This window comes from Entelurus aequoreus, linkage group LG01 (assembly GCF_033978785.1).
Source record: "Entelurus aequoreus isolate RoL-2023_Sb linkage group LG01, RoL_Eaeq_v1.1, whole genome shotgun sequence".
Classification (NCBI taxonomy): Eukaryota; Metazoa; Chordata; class Actinopteri; order Syngnathiformes; family Syngnathidae; genus Entelurus; species Entelurus aequoreus.
Genome location: NC_084731.1, coordinates 3398033 through 3414070, shown reverse-complemented (window position 1 = coordinate 3414070; position 16038 = coordinate 3398033). Strand labels below are relative to the sequence as shown.

At 41.4% G+C, this 16038-nt stretch overlaps 1 protein-coding gene and 1 pseudogene across 2 annotated transcripts; both read left to right on the top strand.

Annotated features, from left to right (window-relative positions):
• The first annotated feature begins 200 nt into the window (after positions 1–200).
• Positions 201–12187, top strand: LOC133652654 (tumor suppressor candidate 2-like). 2 transcript variants are annotated; one of them, XM_062051678.1, is made up of 4 exons: positions 201–358; positions 4495–4751; positions 8409–8529; positions 11385–12187. In XM_062051678.1, exons 2-4 carry the CDS (start codon positions 4600–4602, stop codon positions 11448–11450), a joined length of 339 nt encoding a protein of 112 aa, XP_061907662.1. In that variant the 5' UTR covers positions 201–358; positions 4495–4599; the 3' UTR covers positions 11451–12187. The 2 variants fall into 2 exon arrangements, with proteins under 2 accessions (XP_061907662.1, XP_061907747.1); XM_062051763.1 differs by having other exon boundaries at positions 203–354.
• Positions 12188–12646: 459 nt separating this feature from the next.
• On the top strand, positions 12647–15678 carry LOC133652590 (uncharacterized; annotated as a pseudogene).
• Positions 15679–16038: the final 360 nt, after the last annotated feature.

The following is a 16038-nucleotide window of genomic DNA, read 5'->3' as shown; positions in this document are numbered from 1 at the left end:
TTTAAATTATATCTCAATTCTGTACACTGCTGCTGGAATTGTAATTTTCCTGAGTGAACTCTCCTGAAGGAATCAATAAAGTACTATCTATCTATCCATCTACTGCCCTGTGTGGATCTCAGCAGGATTCTGACAGTGTGATTCAAATACTGCAATTTCACTCCTGTCCTGTAGGGGGCAGTACATTTCAACTAGGCTCTCTCCATCAGCAGTGACCGACGAGAGAAGAACTCCCTCCCACTAGCATTTCTAGCTAGCTACTTCTGCTGCTCGGTCTTTATTGTGCGGCCAAAATCAGCCAGCCATCGGGCCCAGTTCGCCAAGGAAAACATACATTTTGGACCATAAAATAGAGTGGGTATGTTTTGAACCAAGCCGAATGCCATAACTGTCAAGAGTTTGTGAAGCGTCTAATGTTAGCTTTTAACAGCGTCATGCTGCAAAGCCCTACTATAAGTCGGGTCTGACCTGAGTCAATGCCATATTCTGATAGGGTTTATTCAGTCGCGACAGCACATCATGTCATATTGACATCATCTACCTAATATCTGGACCACTCGTTTTATTTAACTCAACCAAATCCTGATTGTAACTCATGTTTTTGAGCTAGTGACGTCACTCAAGTCGTGTAAGGGTGTGTTGTTCACCTTGTCCAACTAAGTGTTAGCTACTGACCTGCGAGCTAACCGAAAGACTCCAAACCTCAGTATGTGTCTGTAGTTTAGCGTATGATGAAAATAATAAATTGCCTCGGTTTGTTTTTAATTATTAATAGAGATGTCCGATAATGGCGTTTTTGCCGATATCCAATATTGTTCAACTCTTAATTACCGATTCCGATATCAACCGAAACCGATATATACAGTCGTGGAATTAACACATTATTATGCCTAATTTTGTTGTGATGCCCCGCTGGATGCATTAAACAATGTTGTATATTGTAGCGTCCCGGAAGAGTCAGTGCTGCAAGTGTTAAGGTGCGGATGTTCTCCCGAAATGTGTTTGTCATTCTTGTTTGGTGTGGGTTCACAGTGTGGCGCATATTTGTAACAGTGTTAAAGTTGTTTATACGTGTACTTGCCAACCTTGAGACCTCCGATTTCGGGAGGTGGGGTGGCGTGATCGGGGGTGGGGCGGGGTTTGCGTGATTGTGGGCGTGGTTCAGAGGGGAGGAGTATATTTACAGCTAGAATTCACCAAGTCAAGTATTTCATATATATATATCCATCCATCTTCTTCCGCTTATCCGAGGTCGGGTCGCGGTGGCAGCAGCCTAAGCAGGGAAGCCCAGACTTCCCTCTCCCCAGCCACTTCGTCTGGGTGTGGGAAAAAATCGATTCGAATCGCGATTCTCACGTTGTGTGATTCAGAATCGATTCTCATTTTTAAAAAATCAATTTTTTTATTTTTTTAAATTTTTATTTATTTTTTTTAATTAGTCAACCCAACAAAACAATACACAGCAATACCATAACAATGCAATCCAATTCCAAAACCAAACCCGACCAAGCAACACTCAGAACTGCAATAAACAGAGCAATTGAGAGGAGACACAAACACGACACAGAACAATCCAAAAGTAGTGAAAAAAAAAAGAATATTATCAACAACAGTATCAATATTAGTTACAATTTCAACATAGCAGTGATTAAAAATCCCTCATTGACATTATCATTAGACATTTATATTAAAAAAAAAGAACAATAGTGGCACAGTGGCTTACACTTGCATCGCATCTCATAAGCTTGCCAACACACTGTCCAATATTTTCACAAAGATAAAATAAGTCATATTTTTGGTTCATTTAATAGTTAAAACAAATTTACATTATTGCAATCAGTTGATACACTCATCTACTCTTTGTTGTACTTGAAAGACTTGATCAAATACACAGTAATGAAAACACAGTTGTTCTACTAACTGTACTGTGCTTGCTGCTTACTAAAAAAAAAAACACTTACCTTTCACTATTTGAGTAGCCTTTGTTCTGCCATTTGCGTACTGGCGAACGATCTCTGAATCCAGGAACATATCCTTCACGGATTTGTTGTAGACGTTCGCAAATGAAAACGGGATGTTGCTTCCAGCTATCAGCATAGCCATCTTTGTCTCGGCATAAATTACACCCTCGGGACTCCATTTAGCGAGGTGGCCCATAACACTGGGCTGGGACCGGTGCTGCGTTGCCGCCGCTTTGTGCTTCGCTGACCGTTCATGAGTGAGTATATCCGTTCGGCCACCGTGTTCAATGGAGAAGTCTGATCTACAAAATTTACAGGCAGCATACCCCTCCCCTTTCAAACTGTCCTGGATAAACTGAAATTCTTCTTTCCATTCGTTTTGGAACTTACAAGTGTATTTCTTCATCTTACTCGTCGTTGGCGTCGCCATGGCTGTATCTTCCTCGTTCTTCTGCTTCGTCTCCTTGTTGTGTGCGCAGTTGTGCACTCTCTAAAAGCCATAGATGTTATAACGTGATTGGGCAGGCACGCTGTTTATATCATGGGAAAGCGGACGTGAGAACAGGCTGTCGACACGTCACTCAGGTCCGCATGGAGCTGGAGGGGGCGTGGCCTCCAGCTGCGGCTGTAAATCGGGAGGTTTTCGGGAGAGGCGCTGAATTTCGGGAGTCTCCCGGAAAATTCGGGAGGGTTGGCAAGTATGTTTATACGGCCACCCTCAGTGTGACCTGTATGACTGCTGACCAAGTATGACTTGCATTCACTTGTGTGTGTGTGTGAAAAGCTGTAGATATTATGTGACTGGGCCGGCACGCAAAGGCAGTGCCTTTAAGGTTTATTGGCGCTCTGTACTTCTCCCTACGTCCGTGTACACAGCAGTTTTTTAAAAAGTCATACATTTTACTTTTTGAAACCGATACCGATAATTTCCGATATTAAATTTTAAAGCATTTATCGGCCGATAGTATCGGCAGTCCGATATTATCGGACACCTCTATTTATTAGTAATACTCACTGACGGTGGCAAACGCGAGCAACGTCCAAAAAGCGCTTAACGCAGAAATGATCCAAGACTAAAAACACACACACATACCACAAATGCTGCTGAATTAAAAACAAGCAAAGGAAAAGCTGCAAATGTCAAAACAACTGCATGACAGAAATGCTGCAAGTTCAAAGAACAAAACAGAAGTTAGCGAGGATACCATGAGTGCCAAACCTAGGAAAATCCGCCTTTAAAGACTAATATTTAAAAAATATTTTTAAAAATAAAACATTTTTACCTTTTTACTCCGCCGACTTTCTTGTCAGCATCCTGCATGTCTTCTTTTGCATTTTTTATATATATATTTTTTATCCTGCAGCGTTTATTTAATTGCAGCATTTTTATCCCCATTGTGTGAGTTTTTTAGGTTCGGATCATTTCTGTGTTTGGAGTAGGGATGTAATGATTACCATTATAATGATTAATCGTGATTCACACAGTGATTGTATTCATTTCCTGGAGAAGCAGCTAGCTCGGAATAAAACTGGACTCACTGGTGACGGTGGCAGAGAAGAGGACTGTGGAAAAACTAGTGAGCATCATGGATGATGCCAGTCACCCTCTGCATAGCGTTATCAGTAGCCAGATGAGCCTGTTCAGGGCTAGACTGCTTCATTCCAAGTGCAGGACTAGTAGAATAAAAAAACTCCTTTGTCCCACACGCCATCTGTACAACTCCTCTCTGGGGGGAGGGGGGTACCAAGATGACAGGGGATGCAAAACAATAACAATAACCCCCACTATTTATTATTTACTTTTTAAATTCGATCTCAATTCTGTACACTGCTGCTGGAATTTAAATTTTCCTGAGGCAACTCTCCTGAAGGAATCAATAAAGTACTACCTATCTAGTGCGCTGACCGCTAGCTAGCTTAAATGCTGACTTTCTTTCTTTTTTTTTTCATTTATTCATTTATTTCAGCCAATGACATAAAAAAAAGTACATGGTAGACAACACGTATTAATATAAATTCATATAATACAAAAGGTAATGTACAGTACCGGTATGTAAGCATGATGGTCCAGTTTTGCCTGAAAGGGAGTGGGAAGAAGATAATTAATTTAATTCCACCCCCAGTTCTCAATTCAGTGATTAATACATTGAGTTTCACTGTTACTTTGTTTAAGGATTATAATACAAATGTTGTATCATGGTGGCATTACCACAGTTAACAATAATTATTACACTGTAACAATAATTTGCATCAACAATGTAGGAAGAATGAACAATACCAACAATGGTAATAGACAAATACCAACAATGGTAATAGACAACATAGCAATAATGGTAAGGAAACATTGAGCACACGATAAAACACTTTGAGACAATAGCAGGTCAAATTAAAGACCCTCATCTCTATATTTGAACCAGACCCGATGTTTGTATAATAGTTTAAATCGATTAAATACAAGACATATTAACGTCTTTTTCATTAAAGTGTACCCCATGCACTAAAAAGACATAATCGTTATCTCTTGATTTGTCAGTTCCCCAGGTGTTGCATCCTATAGTGTCACATTCACCTGGTAGAGCAACACTGCAGCACCACTGGCCGCTCTGTGACCCAAGTAAATAATGTGCTGCAGCTGAAGATGGGTGGTAGCGGCTCCAAGTCCAAAGGATTTTGGCCTTTTTCTGGCTCAGGCGGCAGTGGCGACGACCAAACCAAAGATGCAAATGAGCAGATGTTGGCGAGAGTGCGAAGTTTCCCGGGTGCAACACCTTTTGTGTTTACCCGACGAAGGTAAGTGGTTCCTCCGCAAAATGTATTTGCATTTCACAGATGTTTTTTGTTTTTTTTACCCAATATTAGCTCCCTTGCTTGTGGTACAAACCAGCAATGCCATGCTGGAATTTAGACCGTTTAAAAAAGACTTTTAGTACGCCAGGCTGGGAACATGATATTTTGTGTGTTTGTAGCTTTAAAGCTAATGAGCTGTGTTAATTTTTGATACAGTGTGCGTTTCTAAGAAGCGCCATTGTGTACTTTATTCACTTTTTACATACACACTGTAACTCTGCACTTGTCCAATATAATCAAATATCACCTACATCAATGTAAGACTAAGGACAAGAGGACACAAACGTTAGCAACACTAGCATAACTATACACAGGTGAACCTCAAAATATTTGAATATATTGTAAAAGTCCATTCATTTCAGCAAATCAATGTCAAACGCGAAAATATTATGTTATATAAACTCAATACATACTAGAGCTGTGAAAGTTTGGGCACTACACGATTCCATTCTATTCTTGGGGGTAACGATTCGATTCAAAACGATTCTCGATTCATAATAAATACTTTTTTAATAACATTGGGTGCCAGTTCTATGATTAATGATATTCCTCCATAAAATAGACAAACCGCTTTAAAATAAAATTGTATTACTTACAGGTACTTATCTGTACAGCAAATATGGGCATCGACATCAACAATGATTTGTTTGACTGGAAAGGACAGATTAAAAGAAACAATAATTAATAATTATTATTTTTTAATCGATTAAGAATTGTTACAAATAAGAATCGCAATTGATTCATAAAAATGTTTTTGACACCCCTATTACATACATACTGTACAAATATGTCCAGCTTATATTCATTATAATTTTGATGATAATGGTTTGGTTTTTGAAAACCCCAAATTCTCAAGCTGTAAGCCTTAATCATCAGAATTATATCAAAAAAATGTTTGAAATATCTTGAGTTGCATGTTACATATTTGTTTTACCTTGTAAATCTAATTGCTGGTATGAACGAACCTTTGTACCATTTTCAAATTTTTTTAGTTTCACCTGTTTTACAGCTCCAACATATTGCTGTTAGAACGTTATTTAAAATATATATTTTGTACAATAGGGGAGATTTTTTAATAAAATATTACTTCTTTAGCAACATTTAAGATCAACAGAATTGCTGTAATTCCCATCCCTCTGTTGCTAGGCAGAATTTGTGGTTGACACAAAAGCTCACTGCAGACTTTGAGAGCCAACAAACATAATAAAACATCACTTACTGTGTATTTCTGCTGTCATTAGGATGCCAACTGCTAGGATGTTCATATATTCCCATTTACGGTACATGAAACATTTCTCATAATCCTCGTGAAGAAACGAGGCGGGGGGGAACAAGTGCTTTTTGTGTCGTTCTTGCCAAAGTGTCTCAACTTGTCTGATTATATTTTCAGCCATCTACTTTTCTGGTAAGAGGCATGATTTATGATCTACAATACATTTGCAAAGAAGAGAGGCAACTGTAGACCACTCGATGATGTAAACATAGGGAGACACGGAAGTGATCACGTCGTCGCTATAAATAGTTTGTCTGTGTTATCCATCCATCCATTTTCTACCGCTTATCCCTTTCGGGGTCGCTGTGTTAGCGTTTATAAAAACAATATCACTAATACTTGGTTAATATTCAAGTCACAAAATGTAAATTGAGTATTGTTGCCGCTTTTTGAATGGTTATTTATCGGACTTTATGGGCGTAATATTTTCGTCGGGAGTCGGGACAGATTCAGTGTTTCCCATAAACTGCCAAGATACCTGTGGCGGTGGGGGCGTGGCTATGGGCGTGGTCACCATGACATCATCGAGTAATTTGCATAATATACTACAATGATATGATTTTCTCTAAAAAGGCTCAAAAAATGTATACTTACTAATTAATAATAACAGTTTTGTTTTAAACGTCCGTCCATCCATCCATCCATTTTACAATATAATTACAACACTTTATGTACATATTTATATACAGATTTGAACAATAAGTTATTCATTGAAATATATTTATTAATTGTGGTTCTTACAAAAAATATATCTTATAAAAATATAAAAGCTAAAATGTCTCTTATAGCTCTGCCCCTTTAATTAGTGCATACTAAATAATTTAACTTTAGCCTACTATTACAACCATATTATTTACCAGCAACATAAAGTGAAACAGAGGCAGAGGTGTCCTGCCACAGTCAGTAACAAATAAACAGAAAACAGTAGTGGTGGTAGATAGACACAAAGCTTCATCAAACATCTGATCCACTGAACAAAGAGCTCCAAAAATCTTGATCCTACACTTCTCTTTTGTAAAGTAAATCTGAACAGCCGATATGGGCATTTACATCAACTATATGATTTGCCAGAGAAGCTGGACAGGACAAAAATAAAAAATTAAAAAAATGTAATTCTTTTGTGGCGGGCCGCCACAAATAAATTAATGTGTGGGAAACACTGCAGATTGTTGGCATTACCCTGCTAAAATGTCTAGTTTGACCGCACGGACCACCATGGAAATAATTATATATAATAATGTATAATATATCACATATCGCATAGTCCTACTTTGATGGCAAGCCAAGGCCAACAGTAAAATGACCGCCACATTTTGTTCAGCATAACTCCATGTTGCATCCAACCTGATGAACTGCATTCTCTTCCATGTACGCACATCACCATCTTTCAGTGCAGAGTGCAATAACAATATTTCGGGGTAATAAATCTAAATTTGAAATATTGAATATCCCGGCTGAACTACCGCTATCAGTTATAAAGGTATTCAAAAAGAACATGCTTTATTAATGCCTTTTAATACCTGGGATTTATATAATAATAATACCTGGGATTTATATAGCGCTTTTCTAAGTACCCAAAGTCGCTTTACATGTTAAAAACCCATCATTCATTCACACCTGGTGGTGGTAAGCTACTTTCGTAGCCACAGCTGCCCTGGGGTAGACTGACGGAAGCGTGGCTGCCAATTTGCGCCTACGGCCCCTCCGACCACCACCTATCATTCATTCAATATTCATTCACCGGTGTGAGCGGCACCGGGGGCAAGGGTGAAGTGTCCTGTCCAAGGACACAACGGCATGGTAAGAGGCGGGGAGCGAACCTGCGACCCTCAGGTTTCTGAAACGGGCGCTCTACCCACTACGCCATGACATATCAGGGCCATTTAATGATGACTTGACATGAAATATATACATATGGCACCTTTAAATATACAAATAAAGAGAAACGACTGGTGGGTCACTCCCTTAATGCAGACTTGACACAAAAGTGGAAGTTGCCAGTAAGGGACATCCAAAATGTAATTCTCCTGGTTTGTTTTTCTAACTCCCTTCACAGTATCCCTGATATTAAGGACCCCCAGTCACATTAGTCTTATAGGCTCAGGAGGATCATATTCCATGCTGAGGCTGTCCAAAGGTTTAATGAGGGAGCTGCTTGGGGCTATGACCCCTCCTGTGTACAACCTGCACCCCTACATGCATGATAAACACAACTAAACCCTTTCAATCTGCTCATTTGAAAAACTCTGAAGATTTGCAAGCACCTTATATTGCCCCATCTCTCTATCTCTATCTGTCTATCTCTCCCTCAATCACTCTCTCTGCAGTTCTTTATACTTGGACGAAGATGGCGACCTGGCCCACGAGTTCTATGAAGAGACTATTGTGACAAAAAATGGGCGTAAGAAAGCCAAGCTGAGAAGGATTTATAAAAACTTGACACCTCAGGTAAGGAGATTACTCCACAAAATAATGAGATGGTGTTAACTTAATTTAATTAATCGACTAAAGGAGAATTTCTGATCAGTTGATTGCCGCACTAACCGCTGGAAACGGAACGATTTAGTGTGGGTAAAAATTGTCTTAAGTATTCACTGTATCATCAGTGCGTAGGCTTGCAAACAAAGGATTGAATAATCCCTCACTGAATGTTCCGAGCTCCTGTTTTAATGTTAATGTTGCATTGAGCTAGCTGAGTTGCGCGTGGATGCTGTGTTCTTGGGAACTAACAGAGCCTGTGCTGGTTGTAAATAGAGCACTTAATTTTGCTACAAGTACGATTAAATTCTGCACCGACACCGCGAAGAAGACGGACGTCAATCGGAAATTCTATTTGCGACAGTCAAAGTGTTATTGTAGAGGTTTGTATTACCTTATTAAATTAAAGTGATCGAAAAAAACGTTATTTATAACCACACTTTGATAAATGTATCGACCGACTAGCATTAATTTGCTTGCTAGCTTAAATGCTAAAATTAACACAAGAAACATTATTGTCTTTCCCCAATAAGAAACGTAATACCCCATTCTAAACCTGTATAAACACAATACTGACTGAACAGCTAAGGTGTGTGTGTGTGTGTGTGTGTGTGTGTGTGTGTGTGTGTGTGTGTGTGTGTGTGTGTGTGTGTGTGTGTGTGTGTGTGTGTGTGTGTGTGTGTGTGTGTGTGTGTGTGTGTGTGTGTGTGTGTGTGTGTGTGTGTATATATATATATTAGGGCTGCAACTAATTTGATAATCGATTAATCTGTCGATTATTACTTCGATTAATAATCGGATAAAAGAGACAAACTACATTTTTATCCTTTCCAGTATTTTATTGAAAATAACACCATACTGGCACCATACTTATTCTGATGATTGTTTCTCAGCTGTTTGTAAATGTTGCAGTTTATTAATAAAGGTTTATTTTTAAAAAATTAAAAAATATGCCTCTGCGCATGCGCATAGCATAGATCCAACGAATCGATGACTAAATTAATCGCCAACTATTTTTATAATCGATTTTAATCGATTTAATTGATTAGTTGTTGCAGCCCTAATATATATATATATATATATATATATATATATATATATATATATATATATATATATATATATAATGTGTGTGTATATATGTGTAAATATATACATGTGTATACATGTATATACACATACATGTGTGTGAAAATATATATATATATATATATATATATATTGTGCAGGTGTACCTAATGACATGGCCAGTCATTCTTAATTGCAAGTAGCATCGATCGCTTCTCTAGTCTTGTGTATGCACTGAGGTTGTACGGTATACCGGTATTAGTATAGTACCGCGTTGCTAATGAATCATATTCGGTACTATACCGCTTCTAAAAAGTACCTGTCCCCCATCCGCGGCGTCGTTACGTCATGACATTGCTGATTTAAGAGCAGACGAGCATGTTTGGCAATGTACAATCACTGAGTACTTACAAGCAGACACAGTGTGTAGACAGAAAAGGGAGAACGGACGCATTTTGGCTTAAAACTAATGATAAAGATGAAGTTATAACACTGAAACGCCATCAGGAAGAGGTGCTTTAAGACATGTCTAGCTAGCTAGCGGTTAAAGTCCATCCCCGGTCTACAGTGTTTTAGCTACTTCTACATCACTAATCCTCGCCTCCATGGCGACAAATAAAGTAAGTTTCTTACAAGTATCATCCCTGCAGGACGAGGAATAGCTAAACATGCTTCACTACACACCGTAGCTCACCTGCGTCAAAATGTAAACAAACGCCATTGGTGGATCTACACCTAACATCCACTGTAATGATACCAAGTACAGGAGCGTATCTAGTCGATACTACTATGATTACATTGATATTTTTTGGCATCACAACATCTTCTTTCGTTTTTTTAGATGTATATCAAGGTTATAAACTCAGGAAACGTGTCCCTGGACACATGAGGACTTTGAATATGACCAATGTATGATCCTGTAACTACTTGGTATCGGATTGATACCCACATTTGTGGTATCATCCAAAACTAATGTAAAGTATCCAAACAACAAAAGAATAAGTGATTATTACATTTTAACAGAAGTGTAGATAGAACATGTTAAAAGAGAAAGTAAGCAGATATTAACAGTAAACAAGTAAATTAATACTTCTGCATATGTCAGCAGACTAATTAGGAGCCTTTGTTTGCTTACTTACTACTAAAAGACAAGTTGTCTTGTATGTTCACTATTTTATTTAAGGACAAACTTGCAATAAGAAACATATGTTTAATGTACTGTAAGATTGTTTGTTAAAATAAAGTCAATAATGCAATTTTTTGTGGTCCCCTTTATTTAGAAAAGTATCAACGTACCGAAAAGTATCGAAATACCTTTTGGTACCGGTACCAAAATATTGGTATCGGGACAACGCTAAAATATATATATATATATATATATATATATATATATATATATATATATATATATATATATATATATATATATATATATATATATATATACTGTATATATTTAGTCGTTAATTTTTATTTTTTACATTGAAAAAAGAGAGTACAGTCTATTAAGTCAAATTCCTTGTGTGTTAAACATACCTGGCCAAAAAAACATTTTTCTGATAATAACCATGGTAATTTTGGTCACAATAACCGTGATATGGAATTTTAATATCGTTACATCACTACATTGTACTGTCTGGAATTAACTGCATGAACAATCAACTTCACGCAATTCAGAATTCTCAATGGTGATGACTACCATCTTTCGACAATATCTGACCTTTTCAAAAGTTGTACACAATTTGTGTGTCTCACAGGGAATCATAAAGCTGGACCACCCTTGCATCCATGTCGATTTCCCCGTCGTCCTCTGCGAAGCCTGACGACGTTTGAGCATCGTCCTCAAGACAAAATTGCAACGTCAGCTCCGTTTGGCGGTTAAGCCCTGCAAAGCTGGAGACCAGACACTTTCAAATAACACATCACTCTCTCTGTGTGTATATATATATATATATAGTATATATATATGTATGTATCATATATATTTATATATATGAAGAACACCCGTGTTCAGGATGATGTCATGTGAGCTGGGTCTCTGCATGTGATCTGTTGTTAGCAGCTTTGTGTGCAGTCGGAACACATCATAGGACACCTAAAGAAGAATGAAGGATGTCCGTCAATTTGGGAGATCATGATATTCGGTTTACATGGTGTGTATGTATGTATGCATGTATGTGTGCTGACGCAGACTCAATCAATTGCTGCTGTTTATTTGCAGGTGTGATTCTCTCAACTCTTTGAGGGGGATTCTTACCGTCACGTGGTATTATCTAGAAAAGGAAAGTTTAGATGCACACTTTTTTTTGGATTGTTTTCCGTCTTTTACTTTGTCATGCATGGGAAATGATCCGATGATTGCTAACAGTAACACAAGGAGCTGACAATCAGAGGCCCTGAATTGAAAGTGATTTACCTTAATGAGTTTGGCGTGCTTTCACACAATTGCAACACCGGTAGAGACGTCTGCTGTGAGACACCGTTTTCTTTTGCTGCTTCTGCGTATCATATTTCACATGTAATTTATTATAATTGTTTTTTAATTACACTTTAAAAATGCCCCACTTTGTCTTGGCCCTTTTTTCTTAGCACGATGGTGTTAGTTTGCAGGCAATTCCTCATGAAAGACCCTTTTACTGGTTTGATATGAGTTTTTTCTACACAACAATGCATCAGTTTTTCAACAAACAAATAAGCTACGGAAAACCCTACAGAGCAATACCCCCAGGAGATCCCGAGAGGGTGGGAGGATGAGATCTCCAATCGGACGGACCAAAGGTTAACGACCCCCGCAAACGAGCTGACTACGAGTATGACATGTATCTGCGGCAAGCTGTGCAAAAATCAACGTGGCTTAAGAATCCATCAGGCCAGAATGAAATGTTTGGAGCGGGAGAGCGAGGTTCAACGCACAGGTCCTGGACCTGGTGAGACGCAGGAGGAGCCCGGACAGGAGACACCCCACAGATCCCAGTCCCTCCACGTACCAAAGTCTCTCAATCCCAGCAGAGTAGTTCCACAGCAGCGGATTAAATGGCCCCAAGCAAACAGACGGAGCGAGTGGCTGCAGTTTGATGAGGACGTGTCCAACATCATCCAAGCCACAGCCAAAGGAGATGTCGACAGCAGGCTCCAGGCAATGAGTACCATCATCGTCAGCTATGGCTCAGAAAGATTCGGACGGATGGAGAAGGGCAACACTGAGGCCACCCCCTACACCATGAACCGCAGGGCCACTAAGATACACCAACTGCGCCAGGAGCTTCGAACCCTCAGGAAACAGTTCAAGAGAGCTGCTGAGGAGGACAAACAACCTTTAGAAGAGCTGCGCAACATCCTGCGGAAGAAGTTGACAACTCTCCGCAGAGCAGAGTGGCATAGGAGGCGTGGAAGAGAGAGAGCTAGGAAGCGAGCAGTCTTCATTGCCAACCCCTTTCGGTTTGCTGAACAGCTGCTCGGGGACAAGCGCAGTGGCCGGCTCGAGTGCCCAAGAGAGGAAGTGAATCGCTTCCTCCAGAATACCATGAGCGACCCACTGAGGGGACAAGATCTAGGACCCAACAGAGCGCTCATCAGCCCTGCGCCACCAACGGCAGAGTTCCAGTTGACAGAGCCCAGTTTGAAGGAGGTTGAAGAGGTCATCAAGGCAGCCCGCTCAGCATCTTCCCCGGGCCCCAGTGGTGTACCTTACCTCGTCTACAAGCGCTGTCCAGGGCTTCTCAAGCATCTGTGGAAGACCTTGAAGGTGATCTGGCGAAGGGGGAGAGTGGCCGACCAGTGGAGGTGTGCAGAGGGAGTTTGGATCCCCAAGGAGGAGGACTCGAAAAACATCAACCAGTTTCGGACTATATCACTTCTAAGTGTGAAAGGGAAGGTGTTCTTCAGCATCGTCTCCCGAAGACTGACCGAGTTTCTCCTCAAGAACAACTACATCGACACTTCAGTGCAGAAGGGGGGGATTCCTGGAGTTCCCGGCTGTCTGGAGCACAACGGTGTCATCACACAGCTCATCAGAGAGGCCCATGAGAGCAGAGGGGAACTTGCTGTGTTGTGGTTGGACCTGACTAACGCCTATGGGTCCATCCCACACAAGCTAGTTGAGCTTGCGCTACACCGCCACCATGTTCCCAGCAAGATCAAAGACTTGATCCTGGATTATTACAATAACTTAAGGCTCCCGGGTCACTTCTGGGTCAATAACCTCTGACTGGCATCGCCTGGAGAAGGGAATAATAACAGGATGCACCATCTCCGTTGTCCTTTTTACACTGGCGATGAATATGGTGGTAAAGTCTGCTGAGGTGGAATGCAGAGGGCCTCTATCCAGATCAGGTGTTCGACAGCCCCCCATTAGAGCCTATATGGATGACCTTACCATCACAACAACATCAGTACCAGGGAGCAGGTGGATCTTGCAGGGATTGGAGAGGCTCATTGGGTGGGCCAGAATGAGTTTCAAGCCTGCAAAGTCAAGGTCTATGGTGCTGAAGAAGGGGAAGGTGGTCAACAAATTCCAATTCACAATCTCAGGAACGGTCATTCCATCCATCACGGAGCAACCAGTCAAGAGCTTGGGTAAGCTCTTTGACTCCAGCCTGAAGGACTCTGCTGCTATCCAGAAGTCTACTGAAGAGCTTGGAGGGTGGCTCACCAAAGTAGATAAGTCTGGCCTACCTGGTAGATTCAAAGCCTGGATCTACCAGCACTCCATCCTTCCCAGAGTCCTGTGGCCTCTCCTTGTATATGCAGTCCCAGTAACAACAGTGGAATCCTTTGAGAGGAAGATCAGCAGCTTTCTGCGGAAATGGCTGGGTCTCCCCCGCAGCCTCAACAGCGCTGCTCTGTACGGGACAAGCAACATCCTGCAGCTACCCTTCAGTGGGCTCACTGAAGAATTCAAGGTGGCTCGCACAAGAGAAGCCCTACAGTACAGAGACTCCAGGGACTGCAAGGTGTCATCAGCTGGGATTGAAGTGAGGACAGGAAGGAAGTGGAAGGCAGAGAAGGCAGTGGAGGTGGCTGAGTCACGCCTTAGGCAAAAGGCACTGGTTGGGGCCATAGCAACAGGGAGAGCAGTTTTGGGCTACTTCCCAAAGACCCAAGTTGGCCAGGCCCGGGGCAAAGAAAGACGACATCTACTCCAGGAGGAGGTCCGAGCAGGCTTGGAGGAAGAGCGAGTGGGCAGGATAGTGGGACTCCGGCAACAGGGGGCATGGACAAGATGGGAGGGCACGTTGCAGCGCAAAGTCACCTGGTCAAACATCATGCAGGCAGACCTCCACCGCGTCCGGTTCCTCGTGGCAGCAGTCTATGATTCCCTCCCGAGCCCAGCAAACCTCCATGTTTGGGGGAAGAGTGAGACACCCTCCTGCTTCCTTTGCTCCGGAAGAGGCTCCTTGGAACATCTCCTCAGCAGTTGCCCAAAGTCTCTGGCTGATGGTCGCTATCGCTGGCGTCATGACCAGGTACTCAAAGCAGTTGCTGAGAGCATAGCCTCAGCCATTAGCACCAGCAAGCAACATCATGCGCCAAAGAAGGCAATCTCATTCATCAAAGCTGGAGAGAGACCTCGTGCATGTCCAAAGACAACAACAGGACTCCTTCACACAGCCGCTGATTGGCAGCTACACGTTGACCTGGGAAAACAACTGAGGTTCCCCCAGCACATTGTAAAAACATCTCTACGGCCAGACATGATCATCATCTCAGAGGCTTCAAAACACCTCATCATGCTGGAACTAACAGTGCCTTGGGAGGAGCGGATTGAGGAAGCCAACGAAAGGAAACGTGCCAAGTACCAGGAGCTGGAGGACTTTCTATGAGCCAATAGAAGTTGGCTGCCGTGGCTTTGCAGGACGCTCCCTCTGCAAAGTGCATGGCCGATTGGGAGTCACAGGGGCGGCCAAAAGCAGGGCCATTCAATCCGCAAGTGAAGCGGCAGAGAAAGCCACGAGGTGGTTGTGGCTGAAAAGGGCAGATCCGTGGGTTGCTACTGGGACACAAGCAGGGACTTGATCACCCCGGCTGGGTCGCCTGGACGAGGGTGTATGATGATGTGAGACCCGAAACACCCGATGAATCCAGGATGCATCACTGATGATGTGTCCCAGTGCATCCAGGAGATGTATCTTTCAAGCAAGTGTTCCTGACCACCACTGATGATTAAAATATAATCTGCCTGTTGTGTGTTCTGAAGTAGAGGAAACAAGCAGGAAAGGTTAGATCTGTTTTCCATGGGAAAAAAATTTCTGTAAAGCTTCTCAATATTGTTCACTTAAAGGATCAAGAGATGAAAAGATCCGTGCCAAACTCCAACCCCTGTTTTATTGCTTATTCAAAAAAGATTCAATTATTTATGGCTTTTGTACCTCCTAGCATTGTGTCCTCGCACAAACACAACAGTGATTTATC